Source organism: Microcaecilia unicolor, chromosome 2 (assembly GCF_901765095.1).
Source record: "Microcaecilia unicolor chromosome 2, aMicUni1.1, whole genome shotgun sequence".
NCBI classification, from domain to species: domain Eukaryota; kingdom Metazoa; phylum Chordata; class Amphibia; order Gymnophiona; family Siphonopidae; genus Microcaecilia; species Microcaecilia unicolor.
Genome location: NC_044032.1, coordinates 542,060,454 through 542,082,656, shown reverse-complemented (window position 1 = coordinate 542,082,656; position 22,203 = coordinate 542,060,454). Strand labels below are relative to the sequence as shown.

The following is a 22,203-nucleotide window of genomic DNA, read 5'->3' as shown; positions in this document are numbered from 1 at the left end:
TTCCACGTTAGGAGTCACAGACCAAGAAAGGGATCTAGGTGTCGTCGTTTATACGTTGAAACCTTCTGCGGCTAAGAAAGCAAATAGAATGTTAGGTATTATTAGGAAAGAAATGGAAAACAAAAATGAGGATGTTGTAACGCCTTTGCATCGCTCCATGGTGCGACCGCACCTCAAATATTGTGTTCAATTGTGGTCGCCGCATCTCAAAAAAGATATAGTGGAATTAGAAAAGGTGCAGAGAAGAGTGACAAAAATGATAAAGGGGATAGGATGACTTTCCTATGAGGAAAAGCTGAAGCGGCTAGGGCTCTTCAGCTTGGAGAAAAGGCAGCTGAGGGGAGAGATGATAGAGGTCTATAAAATAATGAGTGGAATTGAACGGGTAGATGTGAAGCGTCTGTTTACACTTTCCAAAAATACTAGGACTGGGGGGCATACGATGAAGCTACAATGTAGTAAATTTAAAACAAATCGGAGAAAATATTTCTTCATGAGAATGTAGTAAAAGCAGTTAGCTTAGTGGGGTTTAAAAAAAGGTTTGATGGCTTCCTAAAGGAAAATTCCATAGACCATTATTAAAATGGACTTGGAGAAAATCCACTGTTTATATCTAGGATAAGCAGCATAAAATGTATTGTACTGTTTTGGGGTCTTGCCAGGTACTTGTGACCTGGATCGGCCACTGTTAGAAACAGGATGCTGGGCTTGATGTACCTTCAGTCTGTCCCAGTATGGCAATACTTATGTTAGCACCCAAGCGGAAACCGGCTATTTTGTGGTTTGGCTGGGAGCAGGGTCAACACTTATGCAGTTAAGTGCCGATGTTCAGCACTTAACCGCATAAGGTAACTGCATAAATAGGACCACATAAAACACTATGTTATCTTTATGCATTTCATCTTGTGCAGTTAAGTACTGAATATTATTATTATTATTATTATTTATTGCATTTGTATCCCACATTATCCCACCTATTTGCAGGCTCAATGTGGCTTACATAGTTTTGTTATGATATTGTCATTCCAGAATATCAGATACAGTTAGTAGTGTGCAGAGATTAAGTAGGGAAGAAGGAGGAAGTGATTAGGCGGGTGATAGAAGAAGTGGATTTTCATAACTGGTTGGGTTGGGAAAGTGGATCAGTGAAGCTGTTGGTTCTCGTTGTAGGCCTTGTTGAAGAAGTATGCCTTCAGGGATTTGCACATAAACACAAAAGGGTTAGCTGCCCACATATGCCGGGATGTTGCATTCCGGTGGCCGGACATGGTTTGAATATACAGGGATAATGCTGACCTCCATTGGCTGAATATTTACCCCTTAGCATTTAAAAAAATGTGCATTCTTAGGTAAATTTGAGCTAAGATGATACCCTAAAGGTTGTTACTCCTTCTTTGCTAATGGAAATACACTTTAATAACCCAGGTGCATAGGGAATTGGCTGAATTCTATTATAAATACCTTATAGAATACTAGTAAAAAAGGCCCGTTTCTGACACAAATTAAACGGGCGCTAGCAAGGTTTTCCTTGGAGTGTGTATGTTTGAGAGAGAGAGAGTGTGTGTGAGAGATGGAGTGTGTGTGTCATAGAGAGGATGAGAGAGAGACAGAGACAGCGTGTGTGTATGTTTGTGTGAAAGAGAGTGTGTGAGAGACAGAGTGTCTGTGTGTGTGAGACTGTTTGTGTGACAGAGAGAGTGTGATAGACAGGGAGTGTGTCAGAGAGTGTATGTGAGAGTGAGTGAGTGTGAGCCCCCACCCCCCCTCTCGCAGGGCCCCCCTCCCCACCCCCACATCTCTGGTCTCAGGACCCCCTGCCCCCCCCATCCCCTGCCCCCCCCACCAGCCATCCATGTCCAGCGATCCTCCTCTCCCCCTGCCCCCCTGCAGCTACCCATGTCCAGCGCCCCTCCCCTCCCCCCCATGTCCAGCGCCCCTCCCCTCCCCCCCCCCCCGGCGCATCAAACCCCCTCTCCACCCGCAGCTGCAAGTGGTAATGCTGTCCGGCCGCTGCTGCTTCTGTTGAGCAGCAGCAGCCACTTCAAAAAGAAAAGAAGCGATAAACATTTTTAAACCCAGCCCAAATCATTCGGAAATGCCAGAGTCTTAAAACGCAGTCTCTGCATCCACTTCTCCTCTCGCCTCCACGTCACTGCCCCTGGAGGAAGACCCCGGAGGAGCGCAGTGACGTGACAGGCAAGAGGAGGAGCGGCTGCAGAGACTGCGTTTTAAGACTCGGGCATTTGTGAATGATTTTGGGCTGTGTTTAAAAACATTTTTTGCTGCTTTTCTTTTTGTAGCGGCCGCTGCTGCTCAACAGGAGAAGCAGCAGCGGCCGGACAGCGTTACTACTGGCATCTGCGGGTGGCAAGGGGGGTTTGATGCGCCGGGGGGGGGGGGGGTTGATGTGCATCAGGGGGGGGGGGGGGGTGTTTGATGTGCTTTGGGGGGGAGGGGGGGCTTGGGTGATGCGCCGGGGGGGGGGGGGGTGTTTTTGTGGTGCCGCGCTTGGAGAAGTAGGGAAACACGTTGGTTGGTTGGTTGTATTGCCTCTCACTGTTCCGCCCTTGACGTCATCATGTTTTGATGCAAGGGCGGGACAGAGAGAGATGGTGACAGACTGACGAACCTAACGAACCTTATGAACCCTTCACTTCAGTGAAGCCACGGAGTCAGCTTCAGAACGTTGGCAGTGGAAATTATTATAGTAGACTAGTGTGAGTTGGCATCAACACATATACATTTAGGTGCCTGCACTTATGCCAGGCCTTGCACACCTAAATTACTGTAATTTTTAGTATTCTGTAAGGTACATGTGTAAGTAGGAGACACGCCTATGTCCTGCCCTTGCTTCACCAATGTGCACCCCCTTGCGGTTACACGCTGTACATGATCCCTTACGAATAGCTTTTAAGATGCCATTTAGGGTGGAAGGTGAACCTAACGGCATATACCCAGTTATACATAGAATTGCCCTTATAGCGTTTGAAACTGAAACAGGTTGTTCAGCTGTACCTGTCTGTAAAGTCCATTTTCAAATAATGTTATTAAGGTTTTTTTGAGTCACTATAATGACTTCATTGCACCATTGTTGTCTTCATGGTTCAGAAATTTTATGTTAAGGGAGCAATTTTCAAACTATTGGCATTGCTGGAAAATGCATAGGTACTTGTGCTCTTTGCTTCAGGTTTCAAAGTAAAAGTCCTTATGTATTTTCACTTTGAGAATTGCCTGAGGAAAAAGTACCCACAAAGATCTGCATCTTCTTTTTCTGTATATACCTTTTCTGGCCAAAACAATGCATGTAGTGTTGTCTTGAACTAACCTTGTCCTGAGAACACGTAAGCTACATTGCAGGGAAAAAAGCATGTTGTGGAACAAAAACAAATGCTTTTACCTGCCTGCAGGGTGAGCAGTTTTCAGACAGTTTATGTGCATAAAACTCTTGCAATTAAAGCAAATTGTGAAGGCAGTCCCCTCCAAATACTTCTGTCTGAACAACCATATACAATAATGGAGAAGAAAGGTAAAGAATCAACTGGCAATAAATCTGACCATACAATAAATTTATAGGTACGAGAGGTGACGCCTCAAGAAGCCCCCGGCTAAATAATTTAAAAGCTCGCAGGGGCTGGGCTGCTTCATCATCGGCAACCACCTCTACAAATTTTTCTCTTATTGCTTTTCCTTTACTTAGAAATTTCACTATACAAATCACTTAGCTTTCATTCCATCTGAGCTCTCAGGACGCTGAATATGACCATGACCAACGGTGGCCAGCGTTTCGTCACCTGCCTCAGGGTCAAATGCATAAAACTCTTGTGCAGAAATCTTTCTGAAATTGCTCTCTCCATTTATTATGGGTTTTTAGTTGGAAGGAGCATGAGGCCGTTAGGTCCCTATTGTCAACCTGTTTCCCATTCCCTTGATATGGTAGCATTATGTCTCAGGCTGCCCATGGAGTCTATCCAGTGACCACTTCATTCCTGCAAATCCCCATGCATACTTTTTGCTGTCTCACTAAAATCTGTTGGTTTAAACTCTTAAAGAACCAAAGTGACTTACCCTCCAGTGCCAGCTACTGGAGACCAGGATTGACCACTGTTGGAAACAGGATACTCGGCTTCGGTCTGTCCCAATATGGCAGTGCTTCTGTACTTTTGTAAGTCACTGGGATGGTCCAAAGCTGTGGTAACAGTTATTGTTTTCAACTGGTTTATCCTCCTTACATCTAAAATTATTTATGGAGCACTGAATGAGTGGATTAAAATGCATTGTTTATGTTCGAGGGGATTATTTATTTCCTTCCTCAGTCATTTTTGATCAGTGGCTAAACGGCTGTTCTAGACAGGAAATTTTGCTCTTCTGCGTGCAGAACACAAGGGGATGTGGGGAATGAATGCTTGACTTTTCTTAATATGTATTTTTTTTTCTTTTGTAGTTGACTCCAGTGTGGACACACTGCCTGTGTTTATGGCAAGTCGCAGTGCAACAGACATTGCAAATCGAAATGGCCCCGTCACTCCTCCTAACACCCTTAATCTACGCTCTTCTCACAATGAACTGCTAAATGCGGAAGTCAAGCATACGGAAACCAAGAGCACCACCCCTCCAAAATGCAGGAAAAAATATGCATTGACTAGCATTCAGACCGCCATGGGTCTTGCTGATCCTGCAACCCAACCTCTGCTGGCAAATAACTCTGCCAACATCAAGCTGGTAAAAAATGGGGAAAACCAGCTCAGAAAGGCAGCGGAGGAGGGGCAACAGGATCCCAACAAAAACATCAGCTCAGTGGCTGGTATCAACATCATTTCAGAAAAGTTGGAGGGCAAGGAGCCAAACCTACAGGATTCCTCAGGCTGTGAAATCTTAAACTCACAACCCCGGAAAACCAAGAGCTTCCTTAATTACTATGCAGACTTAGAAACTTCAGCCAGGGAATTGGGAGAGACTCTTGGGAACAGCCATAACGAAGAGAAATCAGCACCAAGCAATAGCCAGGCCGCTACTATTAACGAAGATGTTCTTCATAATGGGAAACAAAGCAAGTCTTTGACTCCAGATGATGGCCAAGTGGCCACTGCCTCCTCAAGTCCAGAGACTAAGAAGGACCACCCTAAAACTGGAGCAAAGACCGACTGTGCATTGCACAGAATTCAGAATCTGGCACCCAGTGATGAAGATTCCAGTTGGACAACATTGTCGCAGGATAGTGCTTCACCAAGCTCGCCAGATGAAACAGGTAGCAAATGAGGAACCATTTCTCTGAAACTTTTGTAGCTTTTGTAACATGTAATGCAATTTTATAATCCATTTTCAGTGCCCCAAAACAGCAATTTAAATGAGTGAAGAGATTATCATAAAATGGTCTGGGCTATGTTCATGTAAAAGTGTTCACTAAAGGGGCAATTCTACAATTGGGCACCTCCATTTAGGTGCCCCGAGGATGCCTGGTAGAAGCCTATTTTATAACGGAACCTGGGTGCCTAGGTTCCATTATAGAATACTATTGTAACCTGGTATTGGTACAACTAATATTTACATGGCAACAGTTACACCAGCTGTGTAACTAGAAGACACGCCCATAGCTCACCCATGCTCTGCCTATGTGTATGCCTCCCCCCCCTTACAGTTAAGCGCAATGGCATTTAGGCATTACTTTATAGAATAATGCCTATTGCACATAGACGCCTATCAATCAATGGTGACTTGACGTATCTAAGTAGCAGGTACCTTTAAGCACTAGCTTATAGAATTTGGAGAGAGAGTTTTTAAGTGTACTGCTTCCAGACCCTTTGCATTAGGTGACATTTGTGCAGCGTTTAAATATGTATCACATAATATCATGTTCATTGTTGATTTAATCATGAATTGATAATGAGTGTGACTGTTGGGCAGACTGGATGGACTGACTATTCAGGTGTTTTATCTGCCATCATTTACTATGCTACCATGCACGCTTTCTGAAAACCTATAAAAGGAAGTGTATTTTCTTTGATTTTCATGTTTGCTGGAGGGAACGTAGCAAAAAATGTTTGGAGTGTTTATTTTAGGTATGTACTGTTTACAGTGTGAATTTATGTATGTATACATACATACATACACTGTAAACAGTACATACCTAAACTAAACACTCCAAACATTTTTGTATGTATTTTTTTTTTCATATGTTAGCTGAGAACTACAGTGTAATCTGGTTGCACTTCTGAGGGGGGAATTAGGGTTGAGCTACTGTTTGTTGGACCATGCTAAGGGGCTGGAGCAGCTCCAGGTGGGTAAGGAAACATTCAAGATTCACGTTCTGAATTTGAGACACGTTTTCCTCAGTGAGAAACTTGTCCCTTACCCACTCCTGCCACATGCTTAAAAGCTTCGGAGCACTGAAAGTGCCTCATAGCTGAGCTCGTGATTGCTGAAAATTATTTGCAGCTAAGACAAGCTCCTGCTGAAAGGTAGTGGGAAAAGTTTTATTGGGAATTGGGAGGGGGGCTGGGGGGAGGTTCTTTTTAACTGAGCCAGTGCCCACTGAAGGAACAACAGTGGGTGCACGAAGTTGAAGGACATTGGACAGAGTCCAGAGGGAGGGGGGTGAGTTTTTGTTGTTGTTTCTGTTGTTGTATTCCAAAATATTTTTTCAAATTAAAATTTATAGTTACAACAAAGAAAGCTCCTGCTGAAAGTACTGTTTCACAGTTCATCTTTGTACAGTGGAAAAGATTGAGCCATTCAAAAGGCACAGGTAGTCAGCAAGAATAAGAATAAAACCAATGAATCGGGTATCATGGGAGAATCATTAGCCAGTGAATAGGGAAATAAACACACATATGTCAATTTTTCTCTAAATGCATGAAAGTATTTATTACGTTGATGAACTTAAATTAAACATCTAGCACAAAATGAAACCCAACATGACCATGTTTTACCCTGAGACTGCATCAGGAGTTTATACAATAGTGAAGAGAAAATAATAACATAAAGAAATCTGATACTGTCCTGTCCAAACAAACCCAATGCAAGTAATAACTACACTTGTCATAGATGTGTGCCATATTGATGAGAAGAACTGCCGTCACAGATGTGTGCATTAGAATTGTTTGTGCTATATCTGAATTAAAAACAATTCCCCAATATTTAAATTTGGTGTACTGCCAGACTTGTACAGATTATGGTGGTTTAAAATATTTAAGAAGAACTCCATTCAAATAATAGGAAAGTACTAAGTCATTCATACAAAAGAGGTTGTCATTCGCTCAATAAAAATGTCTATATATAACATATATTATATATATAGATATATATAGAGAGAACCATTCCACAAGTCCCCTTATTACGTAAGCTCTACACCAAAAGCATTCAGAAAAAAAAAACCTGAGTTTTTAACAAATCTTTATATTTCTTCAGAGAACCCTCTGCCCAAACAGATAACAGCAATTTGTTCCATGATATAGGCACAAGCCAGAAAAATGGGTTTTCGCGTGTCAATTCCCAGTGGGCTTTTGAAGGAGTAGGAATTTACAACCCTGTGATCTGCGATGGATGTAAAGGCCCTTCTCAGTATATAAAAGCAAGATTGGGAGGGGGAGGCTGGGAGGCATTTTCATAGTAAGCTCTATGAACATGCACCAACAATTTACTTATAATCCTAAAACAAGCAGGAACGTAAGAGTATAAGTTATAAGTGTTGCCATACTGGGACAGACCGAAGGTCCGTCAAGCCCAGTATTCTGTTTCTAACAGTTGCCAATCCAGGCCACAAGTACCTGGCAAGATCCCAAAACAGTACAACACATTTTATGCTGCTTATCCTAGAAATAAGCAGTGGCTTTTCCCAATTCCATTGTAATAATGGCTTATGGACTTTTCTTTTAGGAAGATATCCAAACCTTTTTTAAACCCGACTAAGCTAACTCTATTACCACATTCTCTGGCAATGAATTCCAGAGTTTAATTATGCGTTGTAGCTTCAATTCGTGTCCCCTAGTCCTAGTGTTTTTGGAAAGAATAAACAAGTGATTCATGTCTATCCGTTCCACTCCACTCATTTTATATACCTCTATCATATCTCCCCTCAACAGTCTTTTCTCCAAGTTGAAGAGCCCTAGCTGATTCAGCCTTTCCTCATAGGGAAGTCGTACCATCCCCTTTACTATTTTCATCGCCCTTCTCTGTACCTTTTCTAATTCCACTATATCTTTTTTGAGATTCGGTGACCAGAATTGCACACAGTATTCAAGGTGTGGTCGCACCATGGAGCGATACAAAGGAAGCCAGTGAAAGTGTATAAAAAGATTCTTAACATGTCATATGCCTTATTGCTGCATTCTGTAGCATCTGTAAGCATTTTAAGTTGAGATACCCGCATAGACACGTTACTGTAATCAGAGTGGTATATTAACAATGCATGAGTTAATGCATATAAAGAAGTGTCGTCCAGGATTCCTTTAAGAGATTGTAATTAATGTAACACAAAAAAGTCCACAAAAGATCCAAGATGGCGACGGTCTGAGACGCGCTACCAGACGCGTCTCACTCTCCTCCATACAACGCTGTAGCGGCTGGCTCCTTACCTGATCCTCGCTATGGGGAAACCGAGAGGTAAAGTCAGGGAGATTCCCTCCCTCCCTGGCGGGTCTAGCCAGCTTCGACAAGCGTGACTGGAGGACTTTGGAGTCGCGCTGGGTCCCGGGAGAGTTTCTACTCCGTCTGAGGAGGCTGGCACTTTGGCGTTGGCCGACAGTGCAGACGGGGCTTCCCTGAGCCCCGTCGATCGTGCGGCCCCACAACCAGGAAGTGGAGGCTTTCTTCAGAGCCCTTGCGCTCCAGCCCAGAGTGGAAATCGGAGTGACCAGGGAGGGAGCCTGTTGGAGCCAAGTGAAGATCATGGTGCTGCCAGCCTAGAAGCCCCAGAAATGACATCTTCTCCTGTGCTGTTGTCCCAGACAGTGAGTATTCTGGAGCAGGCTGCTAAAGCACCGCTTCCTGTGTTGACCTTTGGGAAAATGGAAAAGCCTTCCGTAGTGACCCTGGAGTCACTTTGGGACTTAACCTTTACAGCACATGCTTCCCTACAATCTTTGGTGGTTAAAAATGCGGCAACTATAAAGTCTTTATCAGAAACTGTACTCTCTCAATTGAAAAAGACTGATTCTCAAGCCAGGGAAATTAAAGCTCTTACCGAAAAAGCTTTAAAATTGGAACTTGTGGGTCAAACACTAATTAAAGATAAGAACTTTACCTCTAGACGGCTGGAATATCTCGAGAATCAGTCTAAAATATTAAATTTAAGGCTGATAAACTTTCCCAGTTCACCTTTGATTGCACCTGTTCAGATGGTTAAGAAATATCTTATTGAAATACTGGGTATGTCAGATACCTCCCTACCACCAATAACTCGTGCTTTCTATTTACAAACTGATCCATGTAAGGAATCAGGGGAACCTCTCCAGGATGGTAGGGAGTTGAATCTGACCTCCTTTTTGGAGTCGTCTCTTGAGGTTGTAACAAAGCGGGCAACTTTATTGATCACATTTGCTTTGGAAATGGACAGAGATGCAGTATTGAGGCTCTCATTAAGACACTTGGATTCAAATTTTTTGGGGTCTAAAATAAGAATCTATCCTGATTTATCTAGAGAGACTCAAAAAAGGCGTAAAGCCTTTTTGGCTTTGCGCACAAGAACTTTGGCAATAGGAGCTAACTTCCTATTGAAATTTCCTTGTATTTGTAGAATTGTATTTCAATCTAAACAGTTTCAATTCTTTGGCCCTAAACAATTGGAGGAATTTTTACTAAGTAGGGAAGAAGTAAATGTAGTGGTATAACCCCATATGTTCACTGTTTAACAGACATGAAGGGAACACCCGAGATAGGCGCATCATTTATTTGTATTACCTTAAATATTTCTTTTAGATTAGTATATAATCTTGCATCTTGGATTATTTCTTTAATTTGTGGTCGATAGTCAGTGAAACTTGAATTTAAGAATTTCTATTGTTATATTATGTATAATTTCCAAGTAGTGTATTATCACTCATAATTGTAAATTTATGTTTGTTAAAAAGCTTAATTAAATAAAAAAAAAGTTCACAAAAAATCCTTTAAAATAACAGAGAAAATTTTGTTCAGTGAAAGAAAAGTGATAATTAACATGCCGAAATATGGAATACTACTTCTGAAACGTTAAACAGATGAGCCCAGTCTGAGGCATTTGATCTGTATGCCCATCCTTAGAGAGTGTTTGCTGCCTACAGCCAGTGTTTGTGTCTCTCTGCACTTCAGTGTGTGTTTGCTGGCTGCAGAAGGACTTTGTGGTCACCAGTACTGCAGCTCCTTTGACTGTTTGGCTGTGAAATTTGAGGCTCCACCCACCAGTGACATCAACATTCTGACACCTTCTGTTGGTGAGGTATAACAGCAAAAATCCAGTATGAGGCGCGCCACCTTAGGCTTGTCACTGAAGGGGCATCTTTGTGGGCTAACCTTATCTAGCTTGTTGAGCAAAAACACCAAGAAAGCCATTACTAAGTCAAGCCCTTCAGCACATGGTTACACACTCAAATCCCGCATTAGTCCTAAGGAGTGACTTGGATTGGGAGACTGAAGCACAGTGGTTTGGAGCCATCTGTTTTCCAAGGCAGAGAAGGCAAAATCAGGGCAGATACAATATCATCAGCGCTCCCTAAATCATCTGACACTGCTCAGTTGTTTCAGCTATCATCCCGTTGGCTGGTGATGTCAGTGCAGCTCAACTTAATCAAAAGAGACTACCTCTGAGGCGTCGGTTTGATACAGCAATTTAAATCAGGATAGATACAATATCATCAGTGCTCCCTAAATCATCTGGCACTGCTCAGCTGTTCATGCTAGAAATCTAGATCGTACCAAGTTAAATAATTAGGCACTCTTTTCATCCTTGCTTTCTAGTTGTGGAGTACTGCAGGGTTCTCCCTTGTTTCCGATCTTATTTAACATCATGATGATACCTCTTGGTAATCTACTTGAGAACAATGGTCTTTTTACTTTTATTTATGTTGATGACATCATTATTTACATCTCATTTTCCAAAAATCTTTATGATATCATTAACAAAATCAGATTAGGTATCGCATTAACTGAATCCTGCGCTTCTAATTTTAAATCGAAACGTAATACTGAGAAGACTAAATTTTTATTAACAACAATTCTCAAAGATTTTACGATTGGTAATATAACATATCCTCTTGTATCCTCAGTGAAAATCTTAGGGGTTACAATTGATCAGTTTTTATTCTTAGAAAATCAACTCTTGAATGTTGTCTCTAGGTCCTTCCATATGTTTTGGAAACAAAAGAGACTGCAATCATTTTTCACAAAGCGAGTCTACGTACCTTAACCCAATCTCTTGTTCTAACAAAAATCGACTATTATAATTCCATCTATGCTGGAATTAAATATGGCCTTCTTAAAAAAAACTACAGACTGTTCAAAACATGTCTGCCCGTCTAATTTGTAAATCACCATGCTTTGTTAAAGCTACCCCACTCCTTCATAATCTACGCTGGTTACCAATAAAGAGCAGAATTTTGTTCAGCCTATGTGCATTGGTCCATGAAATTTTGGGCCCTGTTTACTAAGGTGCGTTAGCATTTTTAATGTGCCTACAGTTAGCTCGCGCGCTAACCACGTAGGCACCTATAGGGATATTGTAGGTGCATACACAGTTAACGCGCGTATATTGTTAATGCACGTTAAAAATGTTAGCGCGCCTAAAATGCAGCTTAGTAAACAGGGCTCTTTATTTGGTATGGGAAAGAAAGCCAGCAGATCAATGTCACAACAAAAAGATTTTATTGAAGATACCGTGTATGAACAAATCGCCCGACACAGGCCGTGTTTCGCCCACCTAGGGCTGCGTCAGGGGCTACAATGAACAAATATATAATAATTATCATAGATCATAATATATGGAATATTACTAGGTATACATAGAGAGTATACTAGAATAATTACATGAATAAACGGTATGTGCCTTTTATTATCTCATTTATAAATTTTTTTATACATATTTGTATTGAAGTTTGTAACCTATACCAGTGCCCTTGCTTTGCTGTTACGTGATGTCAGATTTCATTATGCTTTTATATATATGTTTATATGCACTGTCATACAATTGTTGCATTATATATACTTCTTTTATATATATATTTTCTTATATATGCTCTTTTATGTACATGTATATATATATTATTTATATTGGACAGTGCGTATCGATACGTTTATTCATGTAATTATTCTAGTATACTCTCTATGTATACCTAGTAATATTCCATATTTTATTAATTGTTTTTTTGTCAATTTATATATTTGATATATTATGTTCGTATGTGTGTTATATTTTATTTATTATGATCTATGATAATTATTATATATTTGTTCATTGTAGCCCCTGACGCAGCCCTAGGTGGGCGAAACACGGCCTGTGTCGGGCGATTTGTTCTTACACGGTATCTTCAATAAAATCTTTTTGTTGTGACATTGATCTGCTGGCTTTCTTTCCCATATTGGATTTTGCAGATCGTTTGCCGCCTTGTTTTTTGGGACCCTTTATTTGGTATGTCACCGTCCTATATGAATGAACTCATTGGTTTACCTCCACGCAATGCTTCTGTGTCATTTACATTTCCCCAGTTTCAGAAATGTATCTTACAAAACAATCCACAATGCTAACTTTTCTTATCACATCACCAAAATCTGGAATTCTTTACCTAAACAAATTAGATATACTAATGATTGTGTTATTTCGTAATTTATTGAAAACGTACTGTTTTTTTAGCCCAATCTTCAACAGTGTTAGACCTCAGTGTTGAATATTATTTAGTTCCTTTTATTTCACTTCTTCTTTGCCCCTTATTTCCTATATATGATTTTTATGATGTGTTCTTTAAATGTAACTCTGATTTATTTCTTTTCTTTTATGTTTATATTGTAAGCCACATTGAACCTGAGTTTCACTTGGGCTAATGTGGGATAGAAATGCCATAAATAAATAATAAATAAATGGAACTGCAACCACTGATGGATGACAAGAGCGACCAGCAATCCAACATGCAGTAGTTTTTGATCCTGAATTTTTGTATCAATGAGTAGTAAACCAACTGGATATCACATTTAGGGACCCTTTTACTAAAACGCACTAAAAAGCAGCCTGCCCGAGTCATTCCCGTGTGCTGAAGCCACTTTTAGAGCGATGGTAAAATGGCCCCATTTTCGCCTATTAAAGGTCATGTGCTAATTTCTCCATTAGTGCGTGAGCCCTTACCGACAACGCTGCGTACGTCTAGTAGCGCTTTAGAAATGATAAGTAGTAGTAGTATTTTCTAGGCGGTAAGAGCTCCTGTATTACCCACATGCTAATCAGTTTCCATGTGGCTATGTAGCTGTGTTAACCGATTAGCACCCCCCAGACCTTCCTCCAGGGTAAAAAAAATAAAAACTATTTTTTAGAACATGGGTAGTGCATGCTGATCCCAAAAGTACCACAGGATGCCTGAGGGCGCTCTACAGTAGTACTTTAACCTGAGGTAAGCATGTGTTGATGCTTACTGCAGCTTAGTAATAGGGCCCCTTAAACATTTTTGTAATGGAGATAAATCCAGAGCTAAAAAAGAAAGCAAAGCAGCATGCCCAAAAATCTTTTTCAAATTGAAAAATGAATGTATTTGTTCAGAAGCAACATTAAGGAAATTTACAAGGATATCGAAGAAGAAAAGCAGCGCCTAGTGACGGTCTCTTGATGCACTGATAGAAATCATTTGTCTTTCTCGAGTGGAATGAGCCAGGTCAGGATAAATCCAAGTATCCTTTGTCCTGGAAAAAAAGAAACCAGCGCTTTCTTGAAGCATAGCCTCATCTTATTTAAGTCTTACAGAATAAAAACGTTCTTGAATCAATGGATCACAATCTTAACAAATGAAGGTGATCTACTAGATCAGTGCTTTTCAACCCAGTCCTTGAGGTGCACCTCATCCCATCAGGTTTTTAGGATATCCACAATGAGTATGCATCAGATAAATTTGCATACACTGCCTCTTTGGCATGTAAATGTATCTCATGCATGTTCATTGTGGATTTCCTGAAAACATGATGGGACTAAGTAAGCCTCAAGGACTGGATTGAGAAGCACTGTACTAGATGGAAAGCAGACACCAGATCTAATGTGGAACCTTACATTACATAACTATAATTCAGGTTCCTCTTTCCCACATGCATCACCAGGGCCGTGCCTAGGGTCTCTGGTGCCCCCCTGCAGACTATCAGTTGGTGCCCCCCCTCCCCCCCGTCTAGCATAAATTGCCATAAATAAGTAACTTTTAACATTGAACACCTGATTATCAAAGTGGACTTATTCCAAACACTATAATGAAAATAAAATGATATTTTTCTACCTTTGTTGTCTGGTGACTTTGTTTTTCTGATCATGCTGGCCCAGTACCTGATTCTGCTACTATCTGTCCTCTTAACTCCATTTCCAGGTCTTCCTTTCCATTTATTTCTTTACTTTCCTCCTTTCTTCTTCATTTCTTGCCTTACATCCGTAAGTAAAAGCTGGGTCCTCTGCAGACTTGACTGTCCAGTGGATCCAGCTTCTGCCTATTTTCTCCATCCATGTGCAAGTTTTCTCCCTTTTCTCTCATCTCATCTCCTTCCTCTCTCTTCCCTCCCCTCCATCCATGTCGATCATTTCTTCTCTCTCCCTTTCCCTCCATCCATGTGCAACGCCTTCCTCTATCTTCCCTCCTCTCCATCCATGTCCAGAATTTCTCCCCTTCATCCATGTGCATCTCCTTCTTGTCTTCCCTTCCCTCCCCTCCATCCATGTACAGCATTTTTCCTCTCCCCCTCCCCTCCATCCATGTTCATCTCACTTCCTCTCTCTTTCCTCCTCTCCATCCTTGTCCAGCATTTCAACTCTCTCCCCTCCCCACCATCCTTGTGCATTTACTTCCTCTGTCTTCCCTTTCCTCCATCCAAGTCCTGCATTTCTCCTCTCTCCCTTCCCCTCCATCCGCGTGTATCTCCTTCCTCTGTCTTTCCTTCCCCCCAACATTTCTCCTGCCCTCCCCTCCCATATATGTCCAGGGTAAACTTCTACAAAACAGATGAAGATGTGATTCCATGTGCCCCAATGAAAGGAGAGTTTAGTTCTACTTCCATTTAATTGTAATATATTCCATCATCTTTATAAACACTAGGCTTCCCAAGGCAGATTACAACCAGTTAAGATGAACCCATCAGGAAACAGAATATTCTCACTGACATCTGGCCATCTGAATTGTAGAGAAGCAGCACAGTGAAGAAAAATGAGCACAAACTACAGAATTTATAATTCTACTAGCTACAATAATTTTGAAGTTGTTTTAGTGGGAATCGAACCCAGTTTCTCAGACCCTCCTATTTAACCCATAGGCAAAGTTCACACACACACCTTCCATCCCCCACCCAGGGTCAGTGCACCTCTATGGCTTTCCTACACCCCAGGACCAAGTAGACCCTCCCCCAACAGCCTCTGATTCATAGATTTAGAAGGAAATAATTACTAAAAACTGGAAGAGCTCCATCTGCCCCCACTGACTCCTTCCTCACCATAAGCTCGGGCCTGACCAGACACATACAACCTCGGATCTAGCATAATCTGTAACTGAGAACCCGGCCCGGCCCGGTCGGGTCCCCCCCCCCCCCCCCCCCGCTGCGAGGAGAGGGAGGAGTGGACTGGGAACCCCCCCTCCAACTTACTTCACGGCGGGTTGCTCCTGCTTGCAACACTTCCGGAATTAGCGCCCCTCTCCTGCTCACTACCCATAGGCTCGCTGCGAGGATGATGTGAGCAGTGCTTGCTTGCTGGCTCCGCCTCATTTCCTGGCTGGCTGGAGGCAGTTCTGTGTGTTAAAAGCTGAAACGGAACCAATTAGCTGAATCTCACTTTCCATCTTCTGTTTGCAGCCGTCATCCCCATTCACCCAAAACAAAGCAAACAAAACTAAGAGCTGCGCTGTCCTCATTGTCGTTCTTTATTGTTGGTAGTATTTTGATTTAATCTCACTTATATTTTCAAACATGCTGGCTTGTGCAGCATGCGGTTCTACACAGAGGAAGTATTGGTTTCATCGATTAGAGTAGTTATTAGTTCTATACTTGCAGGGGGCAGAATGGAACGTCGGGGAGCTGCTGAACCTCAGAAAAAAAGGTGCCGGTATGGCGGCGCAGCACCGCAGCGGCGCCCTTGAAGGCAGGCGCCCCCCTGCGGTGCTTACCTCGCTTACCGTGTTGGCACGGCTCTGTGCATCACTTTGCATTTCTCACATTAAACGTTATCTGCCATTTAGATGTCCAGCCTCGTAAGGTCCTCTTGTAATTTAGCTGTGCAGTTATGCATGTATGATCCTGGAGGCACCCCAGCCAGTCAGGTTTTCAGGATATCCACAGTGAATAATCCTGCATTGCCTTCACTGCATGCAAATCTATCTCATGAATAGAAAGCCTGACTGATGGGAGTGCCTCCAGGATCAGGTTTGGGAATCACTGCAGTATCCTTCAAATTGAGCACACAAAATCCATAGTGCACAACTGCAAGGAAGGGTATGCACCGGGGGGGGGGGGGGGGGGGGGGGCATGGATCAGCACCGTGCCTAGCATTTACACATGCAGGTATTACAATTATATCAGTTATGCGCCTGACAGCAGTTAGGCAAGAGCATTTATACTAGACATTGAGCTAGCGCAAGTGCTCACACCTAAAGTTAGGTGTGTAACTGTGGACCTTTGCTAGTATTCTGTAATGGAAATTGCATGCTTAATGTGTATCAAACCAGCATCTGCTTTAGGTGACCTGTAGAGAATTACCCCCTAAATGTCAAATGTGCAGTTAACACAGGTACACTTAACGCCACCTCCATAAGTGGCAGGTGTATCCATGCTCATAACACCTGAAAGTAAAACACATTAAAGAACATGTCCAGTCTTGTTTTAGGCAGGAGGGGGCCCCTCCCCCAATCTCCCCATCCCCATAACATAAACATTAATGTGTGAAAAAGTCATTTAAACACAGAAAAACAACCAAATACAGAGCAAAGGATCAGAAATTTAAAAAATATATATGAACACCAAAATTGACCTGGGAGTTCCAAGAAGTTAAACTTGGCAAGTACTGCAACACTGAAGAAATATAAACAGAGATGCACCTCTTTTTTTATTGAACACAATTGGTGGCATAGCCACGGGAGGCCTGGGGTCCCCCCCACACTTTGGGCTAAGGCCCCCCCCCCCCCCAAAAAAAAATAATAACCATCAACCTTGCTGTGGCTGGCAGGGATCCCCAAGCAGTGCCAGCTAAAGACCTCCTCCTCTGGTCTGGCAGCCAGAGCTCTCTGAGCTCTTCAGTTGGTGGCTGTGTCCTCAAGCTGCTGCCACCACTCTGGCTCCCCCAAGCATTCTCAGCTTTCACGCATGCAGAAAAACCAAGCATTGACAGGGGTGGATCAGCAGTGGCAGCAGCAACTCGGGGACACTGCTGTTAGCTGCAGAGCTTGGAGAATTCTGGCTGTCAGAGCGGCAAAGGAAGAGGTAATCTTCACCTGGAGAGGCCTGGAGATCCCTGCTAGCTCAGGTATCTGTGTTTTGCATTCAGGTGGGGGGGGGGGGGGGCAGATGTCAGGTGCCCACCCACTTTTGGGTTCACCCCTGCCCCCCTTCAACCATCTGGCTATGCCACTGAACACAATACAAAGACATTTCCAATACACATATCCCAGAGTTAAAATATTCCTGTTAAATTCAAAATAAAACACTTTTTTCTACCTTTGTTGTCTGAACATTTTATTTTTCCATTATGTTGGTTCCAGTTTCTGTTTGTCTTGTACTAATTTTTTTTCGATGGCTGTTGTCCGTTTCTTTTCTTCTTTCTCTTTCAGTACACCTGACTGACATATTGATCCTTCCCTTATAGCTCTTTCTTGCCCTTTTTTTCCTGCTTCTCTATCCACTCAAATTTCACCTTCTTTCTCACCCTTCTCCTCCTTTTAACTTTTCACCTATTAACTTTCCATATTCTTCTCTCATTTCTTACCTCTCCTCATTTCCCACCTCACTCCTTCCTCAGCCTGCTATTCCTTTCCATCTTTCATCTACTCTCCTTTACTACAGTCTACCTCTTTATTCACTATCCTCCTCTCACTCATCTTGCCACTGCTTCTTGGACTCTCCCACATGGTTCTGCCATTTCTATTCCCCCCCCCCCCCTCCCTCCCTCCACTCTTTTGTAGCCCGGCTTCTCCTTTATCCACCCTCCCTACATGGTCCATAATCTCTCCTCCTCTCTCTCCCCTCTATGGTCCAACATTGCCCCCTCTCTCTTTCCTGCTGTTGTTCCCCTCCCCTCATCCCATCCCATCCTACCCCACCCCACAGGAGCCAGCATATTCCCCCCCCCCCTTCCATTGTTCAGCACCTGCCTCTCTCTCCCTTCCTCCTCTGGGTCCAACATCTTTTTTTCTTTCTTCCCAACTGCCCCCCTATCTAGCATCTCTCCCTTCCCACCACCCTTGGGCCCAAAACCTCTTCCTTCCCTCCATCCCATTGTCCACCATCTCTCTCTCTCTTCCTCCCCTCTATTCCCAGGCCCATTATTTCTTCCTCCATCCCTTCCCCACTCCCAGTATGGCATGTCCCCCTATCACTCAACTCCCCCTCCCAGTTTAACAGCTTCAGGGGGTCCCTGTGGTCTGCCATCTCTTCCACTTCTCGCCACCCCATCCAAGGTCCCCCCTCCCTTTACTTCACCTTCTATATCTACCTTATATCATGTTTTGGTTCACAGGGGATCACCGACGGCCACCCCCGGCACTCTCTCTGTTGTATTCCACCCCCTTCTGATGCAGTTTCCTGTTTCAGCCTGGACGGAATGTGGCAGAGGGACAGCGCTGGGGCAGATGCAGACATTGCATAAGAATCTGGCACACTGATGATCACCTGTGAACAAAAATGAGAAGTAAGGTTGACAGGGAAATTGAGAAGAAGGAGGGAGACCTCGAATCAGGGAGGTGAAAATAGGAATCGATGGCAGGCTGCGGGGGCCCCCTGGAGCTGTGGGGCCCAGTTCCCCCCCCCCCCCCCCCCCCCCCCCCCCCCCAGTGCTGGCTCTAAACATGTCTGTGCAGAAGCTGCAGGTGTAATGCTGGGCACTTTACCACAGGGCCTTTACACTCAAAATATGTTGCCTTTGGCTGTTAAACCACATTAAGTGCAAAAACTTAACGCTCTTCAGTAAATATGTGCCTTAATTATTTGGAGTATATCATGTTCTCAACATATTTTTACAAAACGTGGAAGGACATTTCTTCAGAATTAAGGAAAGGGTTTTGTGGAAATTGAACTGGATAAGCTAGAGTGGGTTATTTTTCTTTTAGACTGGAAAATATGAATAAATGCTTTAAATGTTGGCGTTAATGAATAGAGCAGCTAGAGTGGCAGAGATTGACACTGCTGGTTTCATAATTAGTACAGATCCACAATCTTTTATCTGAAATTCTGAAAACAACAAAGCTCCGAAAACTGAAATGTTTATCATGGAGGCTGTTTGTACACTAAAGCTCACGTTTGATGCCAAACATGCCCCAATGCAACACACTCTGAACCCAAAAGAGCTGTAGATTCCCCTATGATAACAGCGAGAAGCAGTTAGTACTGATTTGTGCAGTACTTTCACAAAGCTTCTAATCCCTAATCGTCCTGACTACCATTCCGAAATGTGAAAAATTCCCAAATCTGAAATGTCTGGTCCCGAGGATTTTGGATAAAGGGTTGCGTACCTGTATCAGTAATGCCGACAGATCAGTGCGGTTTACATATTCTCAGTTTTGTTTTGGATACCATAGCTGGAGATTCACTGGATAGCTGAAAGTGTTACTCCAGATACAGGTCCGTTTCATTTCATTGTGGAAATTTTGATCTGTGTAACAGATTTATTACTACTACTACTATTTATCATTTTTATAGCGCTACAAGGCATACACAGCGCTGTACACCATACACAAAAAGACAGTCCTTGCTCAAAGAGCTTACAATCTAGATAGGACAGGTAAACAGACAGAACGATTAAGGGTAAGGGAATAAATAGGTGAGGATAAAGGACAGGGCAAGTGAGTAGTGGTTAGGAGTCAAAAGCAGTGGTAAAGAGGTGGGCTTTAAGTTTGGACTTGAAAACGGCCAAGGACGGGGCTAGACGCACAGGCTCGATGCATCATTTAATCATTATTAAATGATGGACTTTTATTAAATCTTGATCGATATGAATTAAGACAGGGCTGAAGCTTTGTAGATAATCTACTGTGAAAGCAGAACTGTTCCTTTAAGAAAAAAAAAGATTCTGAAATAAATCATGCTTAGATTATTTAGATGCACTTTAATCGAGTAAAAGTTTTATGATATGCTGTTTTTGTGAGATGAGTTTGAGGATCGACATTCTGGTGTAATGAAAAATGTGGGTTATCATGTAGAGAGAATTTGATTGACATAGAATTTAGCATCGTTTTTACATTCAGCTTTTTTTGAGAGCCTGGTTTGATAATTGTGGGATTTTTATACTGATTTGGGAGTTAGAGGGTGAACATGTACAACTTAGTGAATAAACCATGTTTTAATAGAAGTGTGCATCTGCACTTGGTCGGCTTGACTTTCAGTTTGTGTTTTTGAGGTAGTATTCATTCAAGTTTTGGCATACTAACTCCAGGGGGCTTTGAGAGTCTTTCTGTAATCAAAAAGGTATTTTTTGAAATGTCAAGAGTAATCAGTGGCTCTAGATATTTATTAGACTGGTTAAATAATATAGTAAATAATGTATAATCATTTTCCTTTTCGTAGATGGTTGCTTTATAAGATTGGTTGACCAATATGGATTATACCAATCTAAAGAGGTAATATTGTCTATTAATTTAGAAAATGTATTGGGTTTGATATTTAGCCACACTTGTGTGTATTTATATATATTTATATGTATAAATAAAATGCACATAAGCAGCAGTTCCTTTTTTTTAACCAATGAAATAACACAATTTTTAAACAAATTAGATTTCTAATTGCAATTTTTCTTCTGCTAAAATGTTCTGTACATAAGCACTGCCACGCTGGGAAAAGACCAAAGGTCTATCAAGCCCAGCACTCTGTCTCCAACAGCAGCCAATCCAGGCTCCAAGAACCTGGCAAAAACCCCAAATTTAATAATGATCAATGGACGTTTCCTTCAGGAATCTGTCCGGACCCTCTTTAAACTCAGCAAGTCTAGTTGCCGTCACTACCTTCTCCGGCAATGAGTTCCAGAGTCTAACTACGCGCTGAGTAAAGAAAAACTTTCTCCGATTTGTTTTAAACCTACCACATTCTAATTTCATCTTGTGTCCCCTGGTTCTATTATTGTTAGTGTAAGAGTAACTTGTGGCATATAGTATATTCCATTTTGTGTATGTATCTCGTATGTAAGAGCTCAGAACAGAAGACATATGAGTATGATTTCTGAAAGGTTTTGCGTCATTTTTTGTGCCTTTGATAAACGAGGCCTCATGAAGGTCCAAATGCCAGGAATTTGGAGAACAGCTGTTCACATGTAATACTGTCTTTGTATAGCAGCACCTTCCAGAAACCTGCTACGTTGCACTTTTACAAAAATCCTTTGTCCTAATGTGAATCTCCTGTCAGAAAAGACTAAGTCTGCCTGATTATAATATGGATGAGGCCATCAGTTGTGCAGTGGGTTGTTAGGGCTAGGCTCTCGATCATGTGGGGAGACCTGTGCACCACTCTGCTCCTGCATGAGCTTGACATCTGTCCCAATGTATTTTACCTACAGTTCTATGAAAGGACAGGAAAAAAATGCATGCTTTGGGAGTCACAAATGGTGCATAGGTACAGCTAGAGGGTGTTCTCATTAAGATTCAAGAGCGGATGTCATCCATCTCACAAGATACACTGTGATTAAGGTTTTGAGTATGAGGTTTCAGTTCATGACGTGGTTTATGCTGTCACTGTGATATCACTCCAGATATCTCTAATAAACTCTCCCCCTCCCATACCCATATTTTTATTCCCTTCTAGTTGTGTGTATATATGGATGTTTATATCTGGTATTAGCATCTGGTGCATGCCACATGTGAGGTCTGCTATGCTTAATTGACT

The 22,203-nt window shown here is 42.3% G+C and overlaps 1 protein-coding gene across 8 annotated transcripts in view; it reads left to right on the top strand.

The window, feature by feature from the left end:
• Positions 1 to 22,203, top strand: part of APBB2 (amyloid beta precursor protein binding family B member 2) — a 664,454-nt gene that overhangs the window by 262,713 nt on the left and 379,538 nt on the right. For all 8 annotated transcript variants that reach the window (XM_030191336.1, XM_030191335.1, XM_030191332.1 and 5 more), the window contains one exon: positions 4,442 to 5,245. In XM_030191336.1, coding sequence (XP_030047196.1) covers positions 4,442 to 5,245 — 804 coding nt within the window. The remainder of the gene's footprint in view (positions 1 to 4,441; positions 5,246 to 22,203) is intronic.